General features: G+C 51.0%; 10 protein-coding genes across 10 annotated transcripts; 5 read left to right on the forward strand and 5 right to left on the reverse strand.

The window, feature by feature from the left end:
- Positions 1–612: 612 nt before the first annotated feature.
- On the forward strand, positions 613–4,653 carry GT037_004908 (uncharacterized protein; the record flags this gene model as incomplete). Its single annotated transcript, XM_038929955.1, has 4 exons — positions 613–1,254; positions 1,303–2,616; positions 2,678–3,849; positions 3,903–4,653. 4 exons carry the CDS (start codon positions 613–615, stop codon positions 4,651–4,653), a joined length of 3,879 nt encoding a protein of 1,292 aa, XP_038786905.1.
- A 664-nt stretch (positions 4,654–5,317) lies between these two features.
- On the forward strand, positions 5,318–7,268 carry GT037_004909 (fad-containing monooxygenase; the record flags this gene model as incomplete). The annotated part of the gene is made up of 6 exons (XM_038929956.1): positions 5,318–5,379; positions 5,426–5,445; positions 5,651–5,720; positions 5,787–6,748; positions 6,809–6,973; positions 7,045–7,268. The coding sequence occupies 6 exons, from the start codon at positions 5,318–5,320 to the stop codon at positions 7,266–7,268; spliced, it is 1,503 nt and encodes a 500-aa protein (XP_038786906.1).
- A 286-nt stretch (positions 7,269–7,554) lies between these two features.
- Positions 7,555–8,949, reverse strand: GT037_004910 (fructosyl amino acid oxidase; the record flags this gene model as incomplete). The annotated part of the gene is made up of 3 exons (XM_038929957.1): positions 7,555–7,747; positions 7,813–8,780; positions 8,830–8,949. 3 exons carry the CDS (start codon positions 8,947–8,949, stop codon positions 7,555–7,557), a joined length of 1,281 nt encoding a protein of 426 aa, XP_038786907.1.
- Positions 8,950–9,248: 299 nt separating this feature from the next.
- On the forward strand, positions 9,249–10,132 carry GT037_004911 (uncharacterized protein; the record flags this gene model as incomplete). The annotated part of the gene is made up of 4 exons (XM_038929958.1): positions 9,249–9,404; positions 9,625–9,682; positions 9,734–9,906; positions 9,962–10,132. 4 exons carry the CDS (start codon positions 9,249–9,251, stop codon positions 10,130–10,132), a joined length of 558 nt encoding a protein of 185 aa, XP_038786908.1.
- A 93-nt stretch (positions 10,133–10,225) lies between these two features.
- Positions 10,226–12,363, reverse strand: GT037_004912 (uncharacterized protein; the record flags this gene model as incomplete). The annotated part of the gene is made up of 6 exons (XM_038929959.1): positions 10,226–10,660; positions 10,715–11,030; positions 11,081–11,177; positions 11,262–11,729; positions 11,790–12,127; positions 12,179–12,363. The coding sequence occupies 6 exons, from the start codon at positions 12,361–12,363 to the stop codon at positions 10,226–10,228; spliced, it is 1,839 nt and encodes a 612-aa protein (XP_038786909.1).
- Positions 12,364–13,171: 808 nt separating this feature from the next.
- GT037_004913 (fad-binding domain-containing protein) lies at positions 13,172–16,974 on the forward strand (the record flags this gene model as incomplete). Its single annotated transcript, XM_038929960.1, has 4 exons — positions 13,172–13,989; positions 14,047–14,451; positions 15,193–15,543; positions 15,600–16,974. The coding sequence occupies 4 exons, from the start codon at positions 13,172–13,174 to the stop codon at positions 16,972–16,974; spliced, it is 2,949 nt and encodes a 982-aa protein (XP_038786910.1).
- Positions 16,975–17,476: 502 nt separating this feature from the next.
- GT037_004914 (uncharacterized protein) lies at positions 17,477–17,961 on the reverse strand (the record flags this gene model as incomplete). The annotated part of the gene is made up of 3 exons (XM_038929961.1): positions 17,477–17,563; positions 17,636–17,748; positions 17,853–17,961. 3 exons carry the CDS (start codon positions 17,959–17,961, stop codon positions 17,477–17,479), a joined length of 309 nt encoding a protein of 102 aa, XP_038786911.1.
- Positions 17,962–21,541: 3,580 nt separating this feature from the next.
- GT037_004915 (uncharacterized protein) lies at positions 21,542–22,190 on the reverse strand (the record flags this gene model as incomplete). Its single annotated transcript, XM_038929962.1, has 2 exons — positions 21,542–21,850; positions 21,918–22,190. The coding sequence occupies 2 exons, from the start codon at positions 22,188–22,190 to the stop codon at positions 21,542–21,544; spliced, it is 582 nt and encodes a 193-aa protein (XP_038786912.1).
- Positions 22,191–22,588: 398 nt separating this feature from the next.
- GT037_004916 (uncharacterized protein) lies at positions 22,589–22,870 on the forward strand (the record flags this gene model as incomplete). The annotated part of the gene is made up of 1 exon (XM_038929963.1): positions 22,589–22,870. One exon carries the CDS (start codon positions 22,589–22,591, stop codon positions 22,868–22,870), a length of 282 nt encoding a protein of 93 aa, XP_038786913.1.
- A 1,525-nt stretch (positions 22,871–24,395) lies between these two features.
- GT037_004917 (c h g cyclin) lies at positions 24,396–25,364 on the reverse strand (the record flags this gene model as incomplete). Its single annotated transcript, XM_038929964.1, has 3 exons — positions 24,396–24,904; positions 24,951–25,157; positions 25,205–25,364. 3 exons carry the CDS (start codon positions 25,362–25,364, stop codon positions 24,396–24,398), a joined length of 876 nt encoding a protein of 291 aa, XP_038786914.1.
- Positions 25,365–25,562: the final 198 nt, after the last annotated feature.

A 25,562-nucleotide genomic window follows, 5' to 3' on the forward strand; every position in this document is an offset into this window, starting at 1 on the left:
CACATTTCCGCTGGCCCCGGCGTGGTTCCCTCCGGATCCTGCCGCTTCGGGTACAAAGCGCTAGCTCAATTCAACACTCACCCACCTTTGCAAGACCGAGTCTGATGTGCCATCATCGCAATCCACTCATTTTGTGTTTGTGGTCTGACAACAGTGTATCTAAAGTGCAGGACCATCATACCCATCTGTGCAACCGCGTTGCCTGGAAGTAGTCGACCTGCCGCGGTCACAGCTGAAGGCTGATAGCGGCCCCTCACGCGCAGACGTCCAACTCATGCAGGGAAGTATTAACTTCTGTATTGGATGTGTCTGGAACCCTGTGTCCAGGATCAGCCCTCTGATATCGATGGCTATGCCTGTTCAACGCGCTGCCTGAGGTCCTTCTCGGTTCGCTAAACGCTGTCTAGCAAGGCTGAAACTATGGCTTGGAGTAAGAGCTACCCAGCAGCCCAGCTAAGGGGCCAGAGATGCTTGAAGGCTGAGTAAAGAAGGACCACGTAGTCGTGCTGACTTGCATTGCTGAAGTACTTAACTTGATTGTGGCCGCTCAGCCTTTACTGCTAATTCTTACACCACAGAATCAATCAAGTCATCTGCTATCCAGCTTCGAGAATGCCGATCGACCCAAGAGTTAGGCACAGTATCGACGACTATGATTCGGATAGCTCGTCTTCCGAAAGCGGGCCGCCAACCGCTAACGATGCCAGTTTAGACTCAGACAGTGATACAAATTATCCAAACACTGTTGACAGCGATTGGGCTGTATGGATCAATGCGGAGTTGCGTGAAAAGTCGAAGCGAAGCGCATTCAACAAAACCCCTCACGAGTTTGTACCCAACGGCATTGTCGATGAATTAATCACGAAGAAGGCGATCCGCGGTTGTCTGAAAGTGAAGAAAAATGAGCATATCGCACTGGTCAACTTCATCTTCGAACACGCAAAAACCGCATTCGCCATAGCTACTTTCGCAAGACTCAACTCTCACAGAGTCATGAACTGGTTCCTGAAAAACGAGTTAAGCGATGAGGACCTACCTGTCAAGGAGCAGACCGGACCATGGACTCAGAGCTGGCGTGTCAACTTCTATGATGAGCAGTGGAGATTCTGTGCACCGGTTTTTGATCCCAGCGAGCACGTTCACGACTTCAAAGAGGCTCTGATCCTTCCGGTTGTGTCTATGTCTCCTGTAGGAGGTCAAGGCGCTTTCGGCATGGTCTCAAAGTGCGAGATACATGGTGATCACATAGTTCCCGTAAGTCCTCTCGCTGAGTTTCTGACTGCAGTCGCTGACGTTGAATAGAAATCAGCAAATACTGAACAGTTTGCTGTGAAGGAAATCATAGAGCAAGCGGACAGCCAGGATGTTGCTGAACATTGGGAAAAGGAAGTCAAAGCTCTCCGAATGATGAACGAGCTAAACCAAGAACACATCGTCAGATTCATCACAGCGTTTCGTCGTCTCAGAAGAAGTGGATTTGAGGAGCATTATGTCATGTTCGAGTGGGCGAACGGCGGTAATCTGCGAAACCTATGGGAAAGAGTTCCGTTCCCGGACTTGACAGGCTCACTGGTGAAAGACACCATTAAACAGATACTGGGCCTGGCTTCTGCGCTCCAAGCAGCACACAACCTTAATAACACAGAAGCCTCCTACCGTCATGGTGATCTCAAACCAGAGAACATTCTCATATTTAAGACTGGCAGAGAGACTCTGGGAACACTCAAGATCGGTGATTGGGGTGAAGCAAAGTACCATGGGGAGAACAAAGTCACGGAGATGCGTTCGAAGAAAACCACGGCGCGCTTTGGTACTCGCCGCTACGAAGCCCCCGAAGTAGTGACAGGTATCAAGGTTAAACGAGAGAATCAGCCCGAGAAGCGCCGGTCACGACTTTACGATATTTGGGCAATGGGCTGTATTACTCTAGAGTTTATCGTCTGGTTGTTGTACGGACTGGATGGCCTCAACAAGTTCAACCAAGATGTCGACGGTGACACTTTCTATCAAACCAGCATCGAGAACGGCATCAAAGTGGCTCGACTCCATGACGCCGTTGTTCGCTGGATGGATCACATGGCAAATGAGCCCACTTGTGAAGTTGGTAACACTGCCATTGGGGACCTCCTGGAAATCGTCAGAAGCTCTCTATTGGTTGTCAAGTTGCCGAGGCGTGGTGGTGTTACCTTCATGAGTGCTATCAATGAAGCCGATGAAACTGCGGAAGCAGATCGACCTCGTGCGGATTCACTCATCGACCATAATGTAGGGCGACCCGCTCGATCAGATCTGAACTCTGAAATGGACTCGCTCGCGGTTTCAGACACGCGTCCACCCGGCGTAGTCCCAGCGTTTATGGTGACGGGAGCCGAAGAAGACACCGAAGACTCTATGCAGGATATCCAACCTGTACAACCTCTGCCCGAGCTCTCCGGACCTGAAAGATGTCTTGCTTCCAAATTCAGTGATAAAGTAGATCACATCTGGTGCGAAGACGATATTGTGGGATACTGGGACACACATACGCACCATTTACGCGTGCCAGTGGGTCTCGCCAGCTCCTCTAGTCTTCAGGTGGTGGACAATCGCAACGGAGCAGCAAGCGAAGACCAAGCTGTAAGTCGACTCAATCTCAACATTCCGTGCGAAATGCAGCTAACATTGTTGTGACCCAAAGCAGAACTACGACCCCTCTGAGCTCGATGAGCACGATTGGAAACTTCGTCTGGACAACTCGGTCGCATCGAGTTTCCTGTCTGGTCTGCGTGAGAATGCCAAGCTCGAGATCCATCAGCTTCACAGCTCAACAAAGCTGTGCGATCGATGTAAAGAGTTTCGTACTCGATTTGGCCCAACTTTCGACATAACCTATAATCTTGGCAAGCTTCACGAGAACACCGATGCTGGAGCGTGTGACATGTGTACACTGCTCTGGCATGTTTGCAAGGATACCGGTAGCAAGAGGATGCAAGCCATTCGGCTCGATCGTAGAGCCGCTTTCCTAGAACTGGAGCATAACCACAAACTCGCGCTCTCTGTCGTTCGCGACCCAGCAGTGAACATACCAGGATCCAGTGACTTCCAAACCGGATTTGTCGAGCTCCCAGAAGCGGGGGGGACGACACACCTTGAAGTCGTCAGATCTTGGTTGAAAAATTGCGACACCAACGTAGAGCATAAATGCAAGCCATTTGTACGAAACAACGGTGTTAATGGAAGCTGTTTCATTCGTATGCCCACCAGGCTGATCGATGTTGGTGTTGAGGGGGATCCTAAGGTGTACCTGCAGAAGACTGAGGGTCAAGATGACGTGCAATGGATTGCCTTGTCGCATAAGTGGGGTCAGAAGAACTACTCCACCACACAGGACAACGTCCAGTCACATTTTGCAGGTCTGGACTACGACACCTTACCTGCCACTTTTAGGGATGCGGTGAGAGTTACCCGAGCCCTAAACCACCGGTATCTCTGGATCGACTCGTTATGTGTCATTCAAGGCGATGATGGTGACTTCGAAACAGAGGCCAAGCGTATGGAGGACGTGTATAGCGGTGCATACTGCGTCATTGCGGCAACACGTGCTACTGATCATTACGCCGGTTTTCTCGGTCCCCGGAAGCCTCGCAAGTACGTTGGCTTAGTTAAGGACGGCAAGAATGAGACGCCCTACTACATCTGCGAGAACATTGATGACTTCCAGTCCCATGTACTTGACGGTGATCTAAATGGTCGCGGGTGGGTTCTCCAAGAGCACGCTCTCGCACGGCGCACGATCTTCTTCACCGAATATCAAACCTATTTCGAGTGCAGTGTTGGTGTACGATGCGAGACATCAACAAAACTGGAGAAGTAAGTCCGCCTATGGCTCTCACGTCAACAAGGTTACTAACGTTGCCAATCAGCTTCCATGCAGCATTTCTGGGTGACGCCGACTTTCCCAACGTCCTCTACAGAGCCTCTCAAGCTGATAAGATCGTTCGGATCCAGGAGCTGTACAAGAAATATTCGAAGCTCGGACTCTCAAAGTCATGGGATCGACCTGTCGCTATCGATGGCCTACAGTCGCGATTGCTACGCACATTGCGTGTCGTTGGTGATTTTGGCATTCTGGACGAAGGTGCAACTCGAGGTTTGCTCCGCCGGACTCTGCTATGGCGACGGCATACTGACACAACCACGATGTCGCGCATTGACTTTACTAAGGCTCCAACAAAGACGAAGTTGCGTATACCTTCTTGGTCCTGGATGGCTTACACCGGAAGCATCGACTATGTCACTATTGACTGGGGTGCCTACACATGGGAAAACATTCAATCGCCGTGGTCGCAAGACCACAACCGCCTCAATGTCGATCCTGAAACTGCGAAGATGACAATAGTCGCGACGGCCAGTCAGTATGATCTTGGCGCAGCAACTCAAGCAGAGATCGACCTCATCTTCGACAGCCCCGAAAAGGCCTTACCGTCTCTGTCACTTTGTGTAGTGTTGGGCAAAGCAAAGAACAGCGTGGTGGCAAAGGATCAAAAGAATTGTCTACTGATCGTGAAGCCAATCAGACGTTCAGATGGAAGCACTGTGTACGAGCGGATTGGCACAGGCTTCCTCCCTGGCAAGTGCATATCTCCGAAGACGGACGTTGTGTCGATCTGCTGACACAGGCATAAAACAACCCGTCAAATGTCTCGTTGCGCTCAAATTGAATATAGTATGAACTAAGCCGGTCGAAATTGGATTCCATGTACTCATCTAGTCTTGCGTTGAGCGCTGGTTAATGTTACTCTGGCAGGCTTCAACGTTTGGATCGCGTGCTTTACCTTTTGCTACAACGTAAAAAGGCGAGGTTTATTAACATAGTCTTGTGTTGTGCTGTTCTGTTCTGTTTATGTACACCTCTTAGAAGGAAGGCTAGCAGCACATCTCAGTATGTCTTGCGTGGATCCTGAAGTCACTCGTCGATGGACAAAGTGTCACGATATCAACACCATCTGTGTTCACGCCAATAGATGCTGGAATCTTGCTTATCAAAGGTGCTTCATCGGGCGCAGATAGCATGAGCGTTATCATGCCAAGGGAAACACGTGATCGGAGCTCACGGATGTCGGTCCGTCTGCGGTTCCATGAGATCACCCCGGGGAATAGACACGGCCCGTACGATACGGTTCGTCCACATCTGCTGCCACCTGTAATGAGCACTGAAATCATGGAAGCTGAGGGGCTGTCTTACCAGATTAGCAATCTGTGAATAGTGTTGGACATTTCCAATCGCCGACATACTGCCTGCCTTGTCAACAGATTGGAAATCTTGAGCAACACCACAATGACAAAGATCGTTGAGAGAACCATGAAAGAGAAGCGCCACATTATTATCATCGGTGCTGGGTCAGTTATATCAAAATCTCCATAACATTGTTGCTAACTAGAATAGCGTCTCTGGTATTCTACTTGGTGTGTGTCATTGCTAAAGCAGACGTTTCAGAAAATAACAACTTTTTTCCACTAGCACATCATTTCAAGTTGTATTTATCGCACGCCTATACATTCCAGATTGTGGAGAAGAATCACGCCGTCGGAGGCACGTGGTTGGAAAATACATACCCAGGCAGGAACAGGACCTAAGCCAAATTTAGTGGAAGATGACTGATCTTGCCAGGCTGCGCGTGCGATGTACCAAGTGACATATACCAATACTCCTTTGCGCCCACGAAGGATTGGTCCAAATTGTGCGTATTGATCCCTTTCGATATGGCTGCAATCAGCTCTCGACTAATACTGGCTGACGTCCGCAGATTCGCATCGTCTGGGGAGATCCAAAGTTACCTATCGCACGTTGTGGATCACTTTGACCTGGCTCATCACATCGAGTTCAAGACAACGGTGACAAGATCTGCCTGGTCTGAGCAGGAAAGCAAATGGCTAGTCGACACCGAATGCAATGGTATTGTCAACAAGGGCAGGAAAGCAGATGTCCTGATTAATGCAGCCGGAATCTTGAACCACTATCGGTATCCCGATATACCTGGGCTAGATAGCTACAGGGGTCGTCTGATACATACCGCGGACTGGGATCATTCGATCGATCTAGCGGGGAAGAGGGTGAGTGTTATCGGAGCAGGTGCGAGCGCCGTGCAAGTCATACCGCAGATCCAGCCTCTCGTCAAAGAACTTTCAGTATACATCCGAACCCCATCCTGGATCACGAGCCTGCCCGACAGTTTCGAGGGAGTCGACAACAACTCCCACAACACCGCAGGTTACCTCCAACGCTGCAAGAGCCTTGAGAGCTACTACAACAAACTCTTTCCTGTCTTTTACCGGGACTCGAAAACACAGACGCAGAAGCGCGAAGAGCTTGAACTATGGATGAGAGAACGTATCGCAGACCCTTCACTGCGCAAGAACCTCATTCCGAATTATGAACTCGGCTGCCGTAGAATCAGTCCTGGAGAGCCATTTCTACAAGCTCTACAAAAACCAAATGTCACTTGTATATTCAGCCCCATCCTGACGTGTCAGCCAGAAGGTCTCGAGACGCAGGACGGCATCGAGACATCAGATGTCATCATCGCGGCCACGGGATTTGACACGTCTTTCCGCCCACGGTTCCCCTTATTGGGTCGCAATGGAATAGATCTTAGGGATCTGTGGAAGGACGATCCGATTTCGTACATGGGGCTCGGGTGTGCGGAATTTCCGAACTACTTGTCTATGCTCGGCCCCAATTGCCCAGTTGCGAACGGTAGTTTGATAGGTACGTAGAAAGCTTTTGTTTATGGTTTTGCCGCTATTGTTCATGCTGATAGCTGCGCAGGTAGTCTGGAAGCCATGGCGGATTTCTTCGTACGACTTCTCAAGCGCGTAGACAGCTTTGGCGTCGCTACGTTCATGCCGGACAAGGGCGCACAGGAAGACTTCAATCTGCAGGTTGAGGAGTTCATGCAAGGAGCTGTATGGACGGGCAATTGCACAAGTTGGTGTAGGTCCACCTTTCACTTGTCCACTGTTTGGTGAAGAGATTCTGAGGTCCTGTACTTACGCACGTTCCAGACAAACGCGGCAAAGGGGGGAGGATAACAGCTGTGTGGCCTGGGAGTAGCCTCCATTACCGTGAGGTACTTGAGCAGGATCGCTGGGAGGACTGGAATTGGACTTATCGTGGCAGACGATATGGGATATGGGGTAAGGGGGAGTCTGCTGTTGAGAAGGCCGGTGGTGATCACAGCCATTACCTAGAGCATGGACCATTACTACGAATGTCTTCCCTCGCTTGAGAGAGCTTCGGTAGGGGTGAGCTATATGAACTTTTTAGAAACCTTTCAAACTCTTTCTCTGCAAGTGTGGATCAAGGGCTTCAAAGAGACATCATGTAACAGAATGCTCGCGATGGCTTGAACAGATGCGAGGTATCAAAATCTCTGACCTTCCTCGCCATCCGCCAAAATCATGCACTTCACTTGGGAGTTTGAACTAACGGGAAGTAATACACATTGGCATGTACCTTCTCAATGTTGAAAGGTGCGCAAGTCTACCCAAACCGGTCCACTCCTCTACCTGCAGTCACAGCAGTGCCTTCTCCTGCGGCGTAAACTCGCGCCGTGCTGGTCCTCCACGACTTCCGTCGCCATGAAACGTATCTTCACGATTTTTGTATTCCATCCTGAATCGCCATCTTTGTTGCAAGCCTGAGGGCAACGTGCGCTCGAATGCCTGCGCTACGTACTTTCCCAGCACTGGCAGGAATTTGAATGCACTATAGGGGGGAAGAGTCAATACAGATTCAAACATTGACTTATACAAGATGAGTTTAGCACTTACTGGCCACTACCAGCCGTTGCCAGGAGCATATTCGTGTAGTCAGGGTGGTAGTCGATGATGAAGTCACCAGAGGGCGTGTCGTTGTACCAGCATACGGCAACACGATCAAACTCTCGCTCCGCAAGGGACGGAAGGATAGTTCCAAGGCCCGCACGCAACCTTTCGACGCCGTCTGCTGGCGCAAAATTCGTCCGCTTGCTTCGAGTCGTTATTGGAGGGAGAGAGACACTGTTCTGCTCCGTCGTTCGAGTATAGCCCCAGCCATGTACGGCGATTTTCAAAACCCGGGCTTCGGGGTGGGGCGGAAAACAAAACCAGCCGGAATCGTAGTCTATGTACAATGGCAGGTCTTTGTAGGCTTCCATCTCAGCATCTGTCAGGTTGATGAAGGCTAAGACTTGTGCCGTAGATATTGTTGAGTTATACATGGGTGCTAGGCTTATCGACCAAGCGCCAGCACTCAGGATGAAGTAATCCCCTTCGATATCGTGGCCGCTTCCAGTTTGTGCGGCTAAAATTCTGCGGGTCGTCGTGTCTTTTTGGAAAGCAGTGACAGTGCCTTGTTTACCGCAAATGAAAGATACACCACTCTCGATACATTGGTTGCGAAGGACGGTGATTGCCTTCTGAGCATCCGCCCACCCAGAACTTCGATTACAGTATCCAGAAAGATTGGTGTGAACTGTATCACCATACAGAATCGGGAACTCAGATTTGATAGCTCCTTGATTCGGCATTGGTTCCCAGGGGTGATTCAAACCGTCAAGGGCATCTGTGCATTTTTTGAGGTGCGTACGCCCGTACGCTTTGCTTGCGATGAAGGCATTTGGACCATGGTGGAATATTCCGCGAAATCTTGGATCATCACACCAGACATCAAACGCTTCTTTTGCAAGCTTGGCGTAAAACGGATCGCGATAGTCGAAACGTATCACTCGCGAGATGTCGACGCTGGAGCCATCGGGTACCTTTCCTTTCGGTCAGCTTCAGCATTTTCCGTTCGTGTAAACTGCTTACCGGGGGTACATGACGATCTACAATTGTAATGTTTCTGTAACCTTTGCGTACCAGCTCTACTGCTGTCGACAAGCCAAATACCCCTGCGCCTATTATAATGATCCGACTATCTTTGTGCATTTTGCATTCGAATTCTGTTGGCAATACTGACAACTTGTTGGAAGATATGCAGTCCGGACGTTGTAGGTATGTTGACACAGATTTATGATTGAACTACATCTGGAAGGAGCATATTCGTCAGGCCATACACGCTAAAAAAGACGTGGATTAAAGCGGGAACGGAAGCGGAAGTGACACGGGGCTGGTACGGGACCAATTCCGGCGCTAACTGCCTCATCCCAGTATCGCCCCATGTATCTGGCCGGCCGATTACATAGAATCTCAATCGCGGGCAATCACTCGAGAAAGAAACACTTACCATGTCTGTTACTTGGCCAGAGCAGTACGCTCTTTCCAGCTCTACACATGTCCCAAACAACATCTTACCAGCTCTAATCTATCGAGATGTTCTCCCTGTTCCGGTGAACCCTGAACTTTCAAAGCGTCTTTGTGAGGGGAATGGCTGGGAAAAACGTGTAAGTAACTGACCAAGACTGGCTTGAATCAATGGTTGCGGTACAACGGGTCCCTATGATCGAACCATGTTTACTAGACCTATCCTGGGATAGCGCGTGCGGGGGTAGGGATATATCACCCTTCTCATAGGGCGATAGTGACTACGCGTGGTGTTCTATCAGAACCAATACCACCGGGCCTCTCACTGCTGTATGTGTACTTACGCTGACTGAGTATCAGGGTGAGTGGGGGGAGATAACAATACCACACTTCCATCCAAATACTCACGAGTGTTACGGTACGAATACCGAAGCTGCAGTCGTTAGCTAGGCTGACGTGAATTGCGCAGCTATAATTCGAGGAAGCTCACGCCTTGCTCTTGGGCGATCGAAAGAACATGATGCTATGGACGGCATTGAGGTCAATATCCGTACAGGGGATGTGATCGTGATTCCGGCAGGAGTTTCGCATCGATCGATTGAATCTGAGAAAGGCTTCAGGTACATCGGCGTATATCCCAAAGTAAGAATTGGATCAAATTTGGCATTGTGCTCGAGCACTTATTGACTATATATAGGCGGCTCCACGCTGGCGAAACAACCACTGCGAAGGCGATGAGCCCATGGATGCATTGTGTCTAGAGATCAGCAACGTGCCAATCCCTGATTCCGACCCTGTCTTCGGTACGAATGGCCCTCTGTGTCAGATTTGGAAGTCGGCACGAAGTAGGACCCGCGTGAAGATTTGAACTTGTCGAAAAGTGATAAGCCACCAATCCGACTTTGAGAATGGAACACACAGATAAGAACAAAATGCATATTGTTCCGTCTCAGCGCCTGTGCTATTGCGGATGAAGTGAATCGATATCGTCAGGAAAGTAGTTGAACGCAGTTCCGCCGGATACAGATGTGTCACCGTACGCCTGAAATGCAATGTCTTCCAGTCCTGCGCTGGTTGTCTGAATCAACATACCAGCAGATGAACTCGGACTCGGATTGATAGACGATTGATTATTTGCAAAATTCGACGAAGCGTTGAAGAGCGGTGGTACGCTGTGCATAGCGGTATTAGACTGCTCGTCAAAAGCACACTCTGAGTTTGACTTAGGCGATGTCAATGTGTAGTCGAACAATCTCCACAGCAATAGCAAGTCTTCTTCCTCAAGGTGTACTTGGTTGGCTCCTTCTGGTGGGGCTGCACCATCGTATTCTTCCTCAATATAGTTTAAAATTGAACGGTAAGGGATCCTTGCCTTCAGCTGCTCGAGAAGGGAAGCCTTGCGAGTGTTAGTTCTCTTGTTGAGATTGACAAAGGTGAGCTAAGCACATACACTGACTTGCATTCGCGGCCACTCTTGCGAGAGTCTTTTCACAAAGTCCAAGCATTTTTCGAATTTCTGTTTCGCAGACGCAGCTACAGTTGGATACTGGCTCTTGGTATGTTCCAGGTGTATCGATGCTGCAATTGCGACCAAGTGACCAAGAAAGGGGTCGTGAAGCATCAATTTGGCTTCATCCATATGACTCAGTAGCCTAACGACCCAATTGGCATGTATCAAAGAGAACTCATAAGACTTTTGTAAGAAGGTCAAAGGAATCTTCTGCTTGAGTCGTACTGTTTTGATGTGTATCATGAAAGGATGATTTCTGTATAAACTTCAGTGTGATGACACAACAAAAGCTCATGCTTGACTCACAAGGTGCAGTTCACGACAGATAGCGTCAGTTGAAATCGCAACCATACCACAAAATAATTTTTCAGATGTGGCTCATCTAGCACTCGAGCGGGCGATCCTATGCATGCCAAAGTATGTCCTGAAGTTTCGCATCCTGGAACGCTATTCAGCTTCACTTACACAAGCTCAGGAGCATACTTACTCATTTCAATATCCAGAAGTTTTGTCAAGATGGCGGCTCTAGGAGAGTCATGTCTCCAAAGAGGCACATCGGTATCCGAAGGGGGCTGTGCAATGTAATCGATGACGCACTCCCAGATCCTGATCGTCTGTATTTGTAGACAGGTGACACTCTGCGGCGGGAGGGGCGCATCTGAATCCACACATTGCAATGAGATATCATGCTCAGGTGGTTGCGTTCGAATATCTGGGTGGAAAGGTCCGCTTTGGATCACCGGAAGCTCGAAGGCTGTGGTAGGGGTCGAAGGGTTCCTTGTGTTTCCTCCAAGAAGCATTCGGTCTAACATGAAAAGTGACCAGATAATTTCCTGCCGGCGAGCTCGATCGGCAAGCTCAGGGCCGCAGAGCGAATCCGCACTCAACATATCACGGGCTTGCGCAACTCGCAATCCTAACGCCACTTGTGCTCGCGCTCTCTCTAGTCTCCCGTCTATACAACATTTCATCAGTCCATATCAACGAAATCGGTTCGATAGGTATAGAGACGCACCTCCCGAATCCACCTGGACTTGGAGACAAAGCGCCTGGAAGTATACGTCATCAATCGCAAAGTCACAGTATGCCTTTGCGATAAGATTCCACGAAAGTTTTGTCATTCTCGCTATACATCTCATTCTTTCGGATCTGTTGCTGAGAAACGGATGCCGGGATGAGCGTAAACTCAGAGCGAGCATAGCATATAGAATCATCGGAGGTAACAAGTCATCTTCACTAGACTCGAGGGTCTGAGAGGAAGCCAGGATGGGACATGGCTGGTTGCAAAACTCTGAAAAGTAAAGCGCAATACCCTCCGATATGACTGAGTCTGGTAGCTGCGCGTCTTTTATACTGCCGAGTTATTAGTGTTCAGTCATTGTAGTGATCGGCACAAGCCCTTACTGTGCATAGGGAGATTGTCTTGCAGTGGGAGGTGTTAATGGAAGTTCAATCGCAGGTTCTTGTGAGCTTCGCGTTGTCGCAGGGTCCTCATCTCGGCCATGGTCGATGGAAGGTTGGGCTGATTCAATTGATCGCTGTAGGCTAAGATCATCAGTCTTCATCGAGAGACACGGAGTAGCGAGCATACTCAATCGTGGCGGCAAGTTTCCTCAGCAGATCTTGAATCGTGTCTAGATGCCTGGACTAGAGAGGGATGAGCATTGCACAGGGAGATGTGATTGGCATGCATTACATCACTGGTGCCAGCCATATGGGGGACATCGTGAGGTCCGATAGACCGCTCGCGAGTTCGGTATTGAGTAGCATAGACACATCTCTGTCGAAGTCGTACACAACACGAACAGTCGGGTCTTTCCCCGGTGCACTTTGACTTCTTGCGACTTGCACTCGTGTCAGTTGCGGAAGTCTGTGGGGACGGTAATCTCTCCATACGCACGTACCGGCAATTTTCGCAAGCCTGTCTTGCGCGCTTGTTAGTAGTATATGGGGTGTGTCGGCTGCTTCGCCGGACTTCTGCCATCTAGAGGATGTACGTTGAACGGTTCACATCGTGCAGTGTCAGGAAGCCCGCAACCCGCGCCGGTGTCCGCTGCCGGCAGCACGATCGCGCACAGACCTTCAGAGATAAGATTAAGCATTACCTAGGTACCATGCGTATACGGAAAACAAGCTGCTGCGATGATCAAGCCAGGCCATTGACTGTCTTGTTCATCACTTCCTGGGCTAGTCCGAGGCCGGATACCGGGGCCAAAACCATGATTCTCCGATCACCTGACCGGAACGGCAGAGCCACGTGAGCGGCTTTCTAACGACGTGTCTGTTGTCCGATAACACATCTGGGCAGTATCGAGGAGTATATGGGATGTTGCAATGGTTTCAGCGCAGTTATGACCGTGAGGTCAAGACGGTTGATGACGACCCCTTATGCCTATCATGAGTCAATATCTCTGGAAACTCTTAGGCTACAAAGACGCGGAAAACGAGACGCGACCCACCAATACATCACGCAGTTTACCATCGTCGTGGTACACGTCCGACGCTATCTATCAGCTTGAGAGGCGGGCCATCTTTTCGAAGAGATGGATTCTGATTACACACAAGCACAGGATCCCGTCTGCTGGGGATTACGTGCAATTTGAAGAGGCAGGGTTCCGCTTCTTCCTGTGCCGAGATCGCGATGGCGATATCAATGGCTTCCACAACGTCTGCCGACATCGAGCATTCCCCGTCGTTACCGAACCTGCAGGGCGAGTGAAGATCTTGTCCTGCAAATACCACGGGTGGTCATACGGGTTGAAGGGTAATCTAGCAAAAGCGCCTGGTTATGAAGAGATGGAGGGATTTGACAAGACGCAGAATGGGTTGTTCCCAATGAGCGTTCACATTGATCAAAAGGGATTCATATGGGTAAATATGGATGTTGCAAGGGAGGTGGCATGGGAAGATGACTTTGAAGGAGTTGACACGCAGCCTCGGATGGACAATTTCAACTTTGATGATTACCGGTTCGACCATACATGGGAGATGGGTGGCGATTACAATTGGAAGGCGTTAGCTGATAACTACAATGAGTGCTATCATTGTCCGACGGCTCACCCGGACGTGGCTGGTATCACCGATCTGAAACTATACGCGGTCAGTACTCAAGGGGGGCACATTCAGCACTTCACCAATGCGGAGAATATCGCCATGGACGAGGGACAAAGGGTCCGCAGCACATATTATTTCCCTAATGCCTGCATGACAGTGACGTGAGTGGACGAATGGAGAGATTGTGAGCTCTATCACAGTCAACTGACCGAGAGTAGACCTTTCTTCTTTTACATGATGAGATGCGTACCTACATCAGCCACTCATTGCTCCATGGAGTACGAAGTCTATCGACACAAGGACGCCTCCGACGCGGAGTTCGAAGCCATTGATTCCATGTACAAGCGGGTACTGAACGAAGACAAGTGGCTTTGCCTCAACACGCAAAAGAACTACGCTGCAGGTGTCTACGTTAGTGGCGAGATGCATGCAAGAATGGAGAAGGGGCCGTTGTTCGTCCAGAAAACTGTGCGCAACCTGGTTCGGCAGCATCATGAGCGCGAAAGGCAGCTGGGTCGCGAGATATGGCCTGCACGACAGGTTTTGCCAGATTCGGCAACACGGGTACATGAAGACGAGGCTTTCTTGTGCGATCTGAAATGTCAGACTGACAAGCTCGAGTGGTAGAGTCATCTGCATATGAGTGGTGGATAGACACTCGGTAGATTGCAAGTGTATCTTATCTTGATGAGGATGAGGCTATGAGAGGAGATCTCTCAAGTTGACTGTGGAGAAAGAGATTGCGTTTCTAAATTCACCGAATTAACGCCGGTGTATCGGTGTATACTAATACATTCTGCAAGACGTATTGTATACTTGCGCAGAGGTACTCATCAACAAGATATGCCGTACATATACAGGACTTGATCCACGGCCATCTTCGGCATCGTCACGTTGATGCTTTATGACATTACGCACTGCGCCACAACAGATAACCAGCTAACCGTTCATTCAACCCCTTCTTCTCCATAGTGTTTGGTACGACGCGCAAGTTGGAGAAAAAGCTAGAGCAAACAATTGGCTTTCGCGCCATGCGCTTTGACATATCCACCGTGGCAAAGTCCGCTAGAACCTCAGAATACGAAAAGAGAGAGAATACGAGAAAGAGCAGTTATACGAAAATGACTCTCAGCCAAATCTCGACATCACATAAATACGCTGGTACCGCGTAGGTTTCAAGGTGTTACATCAGTCGCCCAGTTGCTTGTTTTGCCGTTCGATATATCTAGCATGTTGCGATCCCTCATTCTCGCAGCTCCCGCTCTCGCAAGTGCAGCAGCAACACCACCATTCTGTCGTTCAACACCCTCAGATGCATCATGGCCTACACTTTCTGAATGGTCTTCTCTAAACGAAACGATCAGCGGGTCTTTGATACGTACTGTGCCCGTCGCATCGTCCTGCTGGCCCGACGCCAATGGCACCTTTGCTTCTCCTTCCCCTCGCTCTTGCCAGGAAGTCAACGACAAATGGTCAAACGGGACCTGGCACTCCCAACTTCCCGAGTCAATTGATTACCAGCTGTATGCAAACAACTCTTGTTTACCAGACGAATCCGGAAGTTGGACGCAGAAGCAGGGATGCAAGATTGGTGCTTTGCCGCAGTACATTGTCAACTCAACGGAGGAGGCTGATGTCGCAGCTGCGATGAAATGGGCTGCTGATCGTAACATTCGGATTGTTGTCAAGGGAACAGGTCATGACCTCAACGGGCGGTAGGTATATGTTATCCAAATGTATTCAGGGTAGCCAGCTAACAATACCCGTGTAGCTCGAGTGGTGCTTTCTCCCTCTCCATCTGGACCCGATACTTCCGCAACTTGACTCGCGACACAGCCTGGCGTGCCGCAAACAGCTCTTCGCCAGCTGAAGACGTCTTCATAGTCGGCAGTGGCCAGCAATGGGGCAACGTCCTCAAGTTCGCGACAAGCCAAGGCCGTGTCGTAACAACAGGCCAGGACCCCAGTGTTGGGCTCGGCGGCTACATCCAAGGCGGCGGCCACGGTCCGTTGGCTCCTACCTACGGCCTTGCATCAGCCCAAGTGCGCCAGATGACCGTCGTAACAACCACCGGACATGTTCTTGTCGCGAATGAAGTCCAGAACCGAGATCTCTTCTGGGCACTCCGTGGCGGTGGTGCAGGACAATATGGCGTCGTTACCGAATACGTCATCAAGCACCATCCAGCACCCAGTAACGTCGTCATGGCAAGCGTCCAGATAATGCCCCAGGGTAGTTCGAATGCCAGTATGGACGCATCATGGTCAGCAGCAGCCAGTTGGCTCAGTGCACTCCCCGATCTCATGGACGCCGGACTCTCAGGCGCGGCCACCGTAGCAGTAGGAAGCACGGCACCAAAGTTCTTCCCAAACCTGGACGTATCAAACGGCCCATTTACTGGCATCGGGCTCAACCAAGTCTTCTGGGCTTTCAACACCACGCCCGCCGCCGTACAAGCCCTCGTCCAACCCGTCTTGTCCAAGATCCTCGCGTCCAACACAAACAACACCAGCGCAAACATCTCCCTTGTCTCGACATCAATGACAGCTTCACACTTTGCAAACTACACCGCCTTCTTCAGCGCCATATCCGGCGACAACGTAGCAGGCGGTGAATCCCTAACCTCATCCCGCCTGCTCGGCCGCCCAGAACTCACCCACACCCCTCACGAACAAGTTGTTTCCTACCTGAAAACCGCAATGGCGAGTCAAAACACCACCGACCCGGGTAACTACGCCACCATTGGCCTCAGCGGCGGTCCCGGCGTGCACTCCACCCCGTCTGCACACTGGGGCGCTTTACACCCTGGCTGGCGGCGCGCATACCTTCACTTCATCGCCACGGGCGCGACCGTCGATTCCAAGGCTGCCGGGTCTGCCAAGAAGGCGCTGCAGATTGGCGCAGACTGGCATGCCAAGGTTAAAGAGCCCATGTGGGAGAAGTGGGCGCCGGGTTCTGGTGCGTACATGAACGAGGCGAATCCATTTATGCCTACGTTCCAGCAAGCGTTTTACGGCAGCAACTACGAGGCGTTGAGGGAGGTCAAGCGCAAGTATGATCCTAGCGAGAGTTTGTATGTGCTTTCGGGAGTGGGAACGGAGAGGTGGGAGTATGATCTTGATAGTGGCAAGTTGTGTGGGTTTTAGACATGGTGGGATGCGGTAGATCTGATCGTTCAGGTGTGTTTTAGAAGCGACGGTCGATAGATTGTATTTTTACATGTCTTCATTGTTAGCTAATAATAGAATTGTATGCTCGATTTCGACTGCTGACTGCGTTTGGCAGTGTAGGTGGTATATGTTGTTCGTTTTGGAGAAAGACAGTGGGTCTTAGCAAGTTGATGAGCTTTGGTGTGGGCATGGAGGTGGATGGCGGTCTGGAACAGACGTCAGCCAATTCTGGGGGGAAAGCCAAAATGGTTGCAGAAACAGCAATGTTGGTAATTCACAACAGAGGCCACTTGTGGAGTTTGGCTGAAGTAGATGTTTTCATTTGGGTATTGCAAGACAGCTCATCGTGGTTTCGTCCCACCTCCCTTCCAGCGCTCCCAACCCGATACAAGCCACGGAGCTCTGGCGCCCGGCGTGTCCTTGTAGCTAGCGGAGAAGATGTCTCACATGTCGAGCTTTGTCGTCCTCTCCGCTTCGTTTACTGGCCGACCTTCTTCGCCTCATCCTGCAGCTCCTTGATCTGCTGCTTGGTGTCCTTGCCGGTCTCGGAACGATCCGCCTTGACCTGTCCTTTGCGTTAGCCAGTGCCCTCACAATTTAATTGTGCCCTGGATTTAGGGCGGGGTATTCAACTTACAGCGCTCTCGCTGTCACTGGCAAGCTGCTCCTCCCAAGAACCCTTGCCCTGCTTTTGCTTGTTCAGCTGCTCCTGCTTCTTCTTCTCAACCTCCTCGGCACGGTTCTCGGAATCTGTTCGATTGCGTCAGCTCTGCTTCTCTCTCTCGGTGTACAGCTGGCACGCATTCAGCGTCATGGTGTTGGATGCTGGGCCGAGGTTGTCGGTGCGGACGTACGGAGAGTTGACTCCTTGCCGGCGGTGCGGGCTATTGACTGGGAGAAGGCCGCACGCTGGACAAAGGCGACGGGAGCGCGACGGGTTGCGAAGGCACGGATGGCGGACATGGCTAGTTTCGTAGGATGTGTTTACGTGGAGGGAGTAGTAGTTTGCGGGGTTTCGGCGGTGTAGCTCGGAGCTCTAGCTGCACGTATTATTCGTTCCGTGGATGTATTTCAACGGGAAGAAGTCAATTGAATTGATGAGGAACCTCAGAAGTGTAGAAAAAGCTGGCAGATGACGATTGCAGGAGGAAGGGTTGGTTTGCTGGAGAAAACACACGTTCCTCGGTTAGTGGACGTGACTAGCTTCACCCAACGACGTCATCCTTTCCCCAGTCGGCAATCATCATTACAACAATTGGCCGAGTCCTGTCAGTCGCTCGACGGAGCCTCATTAGTCATGCTCTTGCGACAGCTAGATGAGGCCTAGACCCGGAGAGGCTCTGATGAACTTGCTCTCTCCACGCCTGCCCCTCAACTCCAGCACACGGCACCAGTAGCCACTTACAGCTTTGGTTTATGTGCTCTTATGCCACAGTATGTTTGATTATGCCGTCGCTGTCCCCGATATCTGCTAGCCTTTTTTGTACCCACCGTATCAAAGTGAAGATGGGAATGCACAGACCACGAACCCGATGGCTGTGTGCATTACGCTTCGGTACCCTAATTCCACGTCGGCACTGCCGTCATGATCATTGAATCTGACTGCGTGGGTGAACCAGAGATCTAGCGAGATGCTGTGGTTGACGACGGTGTTTTCGAGAATTCTAGCTGGTCCAGGAGGCTTCTGGTCGGCGGAGAGCGCGCTGGATAGCACGACGGTTGGTGCCGGAGAACTCATCGCGGCGAACAGCTAGCCCCGTGAGATCTGGTCCAATTCGTCAAAAAGCAATGAGGAAGCCATTTACGGGAGTTTCCACCATGGTCAGCACCGTGGTGATTGAGGTCCAAGCGGAAGAGTAGCGGTATAGGCGCGTTGTGGGAGAATAGTAGTGAAACCGTGATCCACACCTTTCGACGGACTGCCTGATTAGGAAAGAGTTTGGTGGGATGTGAGATGGAAATTTGGGTCTCGAGAGTACAGAACATGTCCAACGGAGATATGCGTGTCGGCGCGCGAGCAGGCCCGCCGATACAAGAACCAACATAGCGGGCATGAGATATAGCGAGGTACACGCGAGTCGGACCTCACTGTTTGAGTGTGCAAGATTCAGCACATATCAAGGTACTCTTCTCAGGCAAAAGTGCCCGTGTATAATTTCCGCACTCCCGTTCAGCGCGAGTGATGAGATGACGGAGAAGATCGTACGCAATGCGTTCAGATCGATGCTAAACAAGAGTGCAGTGGGTGCAGTCACGGCTAACATGCACAAGCTCATTGAGTGATGAAAGATTTCCTGTAATCATTGTGTCAAGAGTGGCTTTAATAATAGAATCTAGTTGAACTTACTGAGAAGGATACAATCTGCGTTGTCGGTCTTTTCTCCTCTTATCTACAAATTACAAAAGTTCCAGCTTCTGCTACACCTTGCTATTCATTCTCCTCTTAACTACGGTAGATACTCCAAGGACCTTTCTAGAATGTCGCTGCGAGCAACAGGAACACTACCTGTAGAAGAAGGTACATCGAGGGATCTATCAAAAGGGTATATATACAGCTGCATATAGTGAAGCCAAGTGAGTGTTTGGAACTTACTTCTACTACGATACAGTACAGTGTAACTCAACAGCGTTGTGCCTGCGTCTTAGCACCAGCACGTCCATCATATTAATGGGAACATCTGTTCATATTCCTATAAATGTCGAATTCTTCACACGTATCGACGATAGAGACATGAGATCTATAGCCTTCAATCGCACTCTCGACATCAGTCTACCATCTCGCTATCGAAGACTTACGCCTCCTTCTTCAGAACACCAGATTCGTAGAACGTCTCGCCATCCTCCTACCCACTCCCTTTCTCTGCTACCACCAACCTTCCCTCCTCCCACACTCTCGCCACAACATCACATCCATTCCACCATCCATTCACCCTCGCAACCCATCACCAAACCTAAGATTTTGTTCCTTTTTCTCAGAGAAAGAGAAAAAAGTAAAGAAAGCAAATACTTCAAATCAGTCCACCTTCCAACCCAATCAAGTTCACATGACCAAGCATTCCACAAGTCAGGGCTAGCTAGCATAAAGAGCTCGAATGAACATCCCATCTATCCATCACGCATCCACGCCCAAGAGGAACGAAATGGGGAGGCGGAGGGGGAAAAGGGAAACAAACACACTACTAATATTAGCACAACACCAACATCTCCAGCTGATTAGCCAACCACCACCATTTGCCCCAAAAACACCCGTTTTGCCTCCCTCCTCGGAATCGAGTCTAGAAATGGCCATAGGGCACCAAAACCCAATGATCTACATAGCCAAAATAGCCCGCCGCCGCCTACTCCCTCGTGACAGCTCCCCTAAAGCTAAGTGTACCACTAAACTCCCCGCCAAAGAGAACAGGCCACAGGTCGGCACAGCTTCCCCCTTGAACTAGCCTACATTCGTTTCCTCTCCCCCTGGGTTCGTCCGTCCGCATGGAGAGAGGGGGGAGGGGAGTACCTGGCATGGCATGGGCAATCCCCGAGCTTGGTGTGGGTGGAGGTTTTAGTCAGTTTGGTCCCTGGGAAAGCTTTCCCAAGTGCATGCCTAGGTGACATTGCGTGGCGTGCGGGGTCAGCTCAGCTCAGCTCAAAGTGTGTTGGGGACCCATCTTCCATCAGTTTAGTGTAGAGCTTTCACACAACATGCAATGACAAGTAGAGCGCTGGCAGTGGATTTGGAGATCTGATCAATGAGCAAGTTGCGTGTATTCCTTTCCTAGGATATTCACTGCCCTCGAACGTAAAAGTTGCGAGGCGTGTAGATATAAGAGGGAGAACAGAGCTCCCAACGAAAGGAGAGAGAGAGGGAAAAACATCCAAGAAGAGATCGCCAACCACACCGGGTGTCGTCGTATAAATCCTCGTACAAAGAAACCAAAAACAAGCAGAGAAGATAGGAAAAGAGACACCAGCGCCTGATTGCGTAGAATCATCCCAGCGTCGTCGTACAAAGTAACGCGACAAGGCGAACGAACCCCAAGACAACACCGTGACTGATGACCCACCAACATGTACGCTTAGACACCGTCGCTTTCGCAAGTTATAGGGCGCCCAAACAAATGGTATATACCAACACCGCTCCGCTTGAAACCCGAAGAGAGAACCAACCAGCGACATAGGAAATCTACCTCAAGTTTTTCAAGGTGTTTGAAAAAACAGATAGCAATAGCCAGAAATGCGTGAACAGACCCAGAAAACACCGTTGTATGTGCAAACCGCCGTTAATGCGTTAGCGCTTTCAACGCTTGAAAGCAATCGAGAACCAAAGCGCTTCTATCCGGTAAAATGATGTGTGGTTTTGTTTTTTCGCTGACAATTGCAACGCCGTCGCCGAGTTCAAGTGGTATACCCAAGATATGTCGAAGAAGATATCGTAGATTTATACAGTGTGGACATGGTGAATGAGGATTAGAGATCCAGGTAGCCCACTAGCCTAGCAACACACAACGCCGCATTTGTTGACCGAACAAAAGACGCTTGGCCTCGTGCCTGCAAGATTCTACCAGCGTCGCGACATGAACTGTTGCTGCATCTGTCGGTTGGGGGAGACAGAGGGAGGTGGGCTGGCAACAGCTCGTGTCGAGGGGTCAACAATGGGGATGGCATTACGTGTGCGCTGGGCTAGTGGCTGGTGTAGCTTGGTTTGCGAGTTGTTCTGTTGGAAGCCGACAGGGGTGTAGGGGTTGGGTCCTGCTGAGGACAGGACAAAAGAGGGAGTTGGCTGCAGCTGGTGCTGGAGCGGTGACTGCTCGGGCGAGCCGCTCGACAGCGAGGAGCGGTCTGAGCCGGAAGAGTGGATGGATTGCAACTGTTCATCGAGTGTCAGCGCCTGCTTGGGCGGATTCGATGACGGGTGGCAAATATTGGCGACTTACATCATCCTCGGTGAGTAGGTGGAAAGGGCAGAACATCTCATCATCCTCGATGTCGAATGACCTGGCAGCCTCGAAGTCGCGCTTGTATGCGATGAGGGTGGGGGGCTCGACGTTGAATTCCTTGGGGGTGCGGACTTGGCGGAACTGCTTGTTGTGCTGCTGAGCCGAGATCCGGGGCGCCCTCCGCGATCGGCCGCCGTGGTGGTTGTGCGAGTGGGCGTTGAGATGTTGGGCGTGGTGCTGCTGGGCACCGTAGTTGAAGAATTGCGACATGGTTGGTTGGTTGTTGTTGTTTGGTGCTGTATGGGATGACTGTTGTGTGTGAGGAGGGGTTGCGTTGTAATCCAGGGAGCTCGACCACAACAAAGGCGAAACAAAGGGGTATAGCTCGGAGGGTGGCGGTTGTTAAGGATGCAGGGTAGATGCAAAGGGAGGCGGGAGCGGTGCGGGTGCGTAGAGTATTATTTAATAGTATTGCGATGCGAGGCTGAGAGATGTGGTTGAGAACGCTGGTGCAGAAGTGCGAGGAACAAGAGGAGCGAGAGGGCTGGAGAAGAACAGGCTGGGTCAGATGGATGGGTGGGTGGCCCGAGCGCGTCGACCGACACAAGCGATAGCGTGTCATTGGCTGGCTCCATTGCGCCAATTCGCCACCACGCCTCCTTGGACCGATGCGCTCTAGCTCAGCAGGGGAGCCTGCGCTAGGACCTTTGGAACGCTTGCGCTGCATAGTCAAAGGCGCGCCGCCAGCGTGCGCAGACGGATCGCCTCCCGAGGGCATCGATGTCCATCCATCGAGTATCAGACAAGCCTGGTTCAATAATCGGCCATGCCTATTGCCCTCTCCTAGTTCCCTCGATACATGGCCATTCCATGGGGATGCGCGCGCAAAAAGTAAACCCCAGCCGGCGGCGCATCGTCAAACAGCCCTTATGCGACACACACGACGCTAACAGCTGCCAGCCCAGCGAGGCTGTGAGCTGGCTGGCAAGTGACCACCCACAGTGTCTGCGCCCTGACCGCTTCTTCCGCACCTCTACCGTCGCCAGGGGAATGCAGGTAGTCTTCCCGGCCAGTACATGACCACTTGTCCAGCGTCGGCAAGGGCGGCCGCATCGTAAGTGGAAGTCCCGAAGATGTGCTGGAGTGAGGCCGCGAGCGCTGGCGCGTTGGAACGCTAACGCAGCTGTGCCTGCGACGGCCAGCAGCAGCCTGACACCGTGGTTGAGCGCATGCCAGGATTCGCTCGTGGCCGCCGAGTCCCTGCCGACGGCGCCCGCAAATCGCTACCATTATGAGCGCACTGCCCATGTTCTGGAATGCCGCCAGCGCTGCGCACCCGGATGCCCATGGGAAACTTGTTGAGCCCATGCTGCGAGACCAGCTCGCCCACCCGCGACCACCATGACCATCATATGAGCAGCGCCATTCCATGCGAACATCCTGCTGCCGTTGCGCCTCCGACAGCAACGTTTAAACGCCCATGGCCATGCGAGACGTTTTCCACCCGTCAGTGTTTCCGAACATGCCCGGACCTCACCCTGTGTGACGTCCCGACGTCCAGGATATAGCGCCATGGCCAATAGAAATCTGCCACTACGTGAGACCAAAATAGCGCTTCTGCACTCGTTCTCCCCGGCCCGGACGCTCGACGGCCTGTCCAGTGATCGACAATCCTTAGCAGCAGCTCCTGTCGTCACTCCATCTTCGTGTGATGTCGTCTTGTTACTGTTGTTGGGGGTTCTCGGTGACGGCCGTCGTGAGCTGATCAAGCCAGCCATGAATCATCCTCGAGTGCCGTGACATCCATGCCGCGCAAACGTTCCTGCGACGGGCCAAGCTTTGTCGCATGAAGACTCGCCCTTGGCTCGAAACAGACTCATTTGATTGTCTCTCCCCACCCCGTGGGATGAGCAAGTGGACGCGAGCTGAATCAATATATTCGAATTTAGGCCAAGTGCTGCATTGATGCATGGTTCATGCTGATACTGTAAGGCTGCTTGCTGCTTTAGAGTGCTGACACCATGATAAGCACACCAAAGCACGCCGACAGAGGAGCCGGCAGCTCGTGGTGGCACAGTGGAGTGATTGTTGGGACAGCCATGCTGCGACTTTGTGGCGCATGCTCATTGTGACGAATGGGCAATGTCTGTCCCTGATGCTGTTTCATCGGTATGAAGTCTTTGAAGACGACGCTATCAAGCGTCTGGTGTACCGTGCATTGCTACGTGATAGGACCGCCGAGCTGCTGACACCCAAATATCATATCTAATGATCTTGGAAGAGTCTACGGAGGAGCTTGGATTTTTCTTTAAAGCCACACCTCCAAACAATACAGCTTACGCTGAGGATGCATCAACTTGTACGTTGCGACTAAATTAATCAAGTCATGTTGTATACTCTTATGCTACTTGTTATGCAACAGGTTCAACTTATTAAAAACGAGCTCTCGATAAAGGTTTAGCTGGAACCAGAAGGTTACTTGTCCAAACCTCTCGCCTTGACAAATTTTGCAATCTGGTCTTTGCATGTTTTATCGGTATAAGTCTCCCAAACTTCGTACAATGAGATCAGCTCCTGCGTGCACTCCACAACAGCCTCGATATCTACACTACTTTCAGCAAGCCAATCGACTAGTTTCTGTATTCGTGCCTGCATCCCCTGTCCACCACGTGCATTGCCCAGCGTCTGCAGTGCGTTGTTCATCCCGGCTGCATTGACCTGGGAGCCGATGGGCTTGAGAACGACTGCCAAGAACATCGCTGTTATGGCGATAACATGCGGTGCGTGGAGAAGTGGAAGATCTGTCAGATAGTGATCGTTGATGATCGACCATGCCAGGGCATTTTCTTCTTGGGTCAGTTGGAATTGAGTCTGGAGTTCAGCGAGGCTGCGGTATGGGTGGTGGAGGATTAGTTGCGAGTTCATCTCAGAGATGAGTGTAAATTCGCACTCGCCGATTTTGGAAACGTCGTTGAATGATGTATCTGTATTTGTCAGAATCGGGTTTTGTTCTTACATTCCGTGACTTACCCCAACAGTGCCGCGCCTCTGCCAACACCATTCTGATATGCTGCGGGCACTCTTCCATCTTACACGCCAAGTACAGTGCTGTTGCCAGCACGAGCGCTGGATTCGTCCTCCGAATCTCGACCTTGGCATAGAATCGTCGGACGTACACTTGTGCGGTAGCCAGGGCTTGCTGTCGAATTCCTAGCGGTCTTGCCATTTTGGAGAGTTCTAGGACATGTCAGCATGCACATGGATCAACGTGTCACGTTACGTACGATGAGAGAAGTAGATGCTCATATGCCTCCGATCTGGCAGAGGATATAGGTTGACCAGATTGCGTTCTGCATCTTCCATTCTCTTCCGCTCGAGTGCTAGCTCTTGTTTTGTAAAAGTCCAGAACTTGCGTTGGGTTGACTCCCAATAGCTTGAAGACATGATGGGCTGAGTAAACTGGCGCCTGTTGTACGCCGAGATATGACAGGAAGCCGAAGTCACTCGAATCCTCAAAGAACGGCTTTATTTTGTTCCCTGATTTTCAGGTGATCTAACAACGCTCTCAGATGTCGCTTTGGTGTCGAAAGCGGTGCCAGCAGGCTGGAACTCCGATATCGTTCGAAGAAGCAAGATGCCAGC

Source organism: Alternaria burnsii (genome assembly GCF_013036055.1).
Source record: "Alternaria burnsii strain CBS107.38 chromosome Unknown 740, whole genome shotgun sequence".
In the NCBI taxonomy this organism is placed as follows: domain Eukaryota; kingdom Fungi; phylum Ascomycota; class Dothideomycetes; order Pleosporales; family Pleosporaceae; genus Alternaria; species Alternaria burnsii.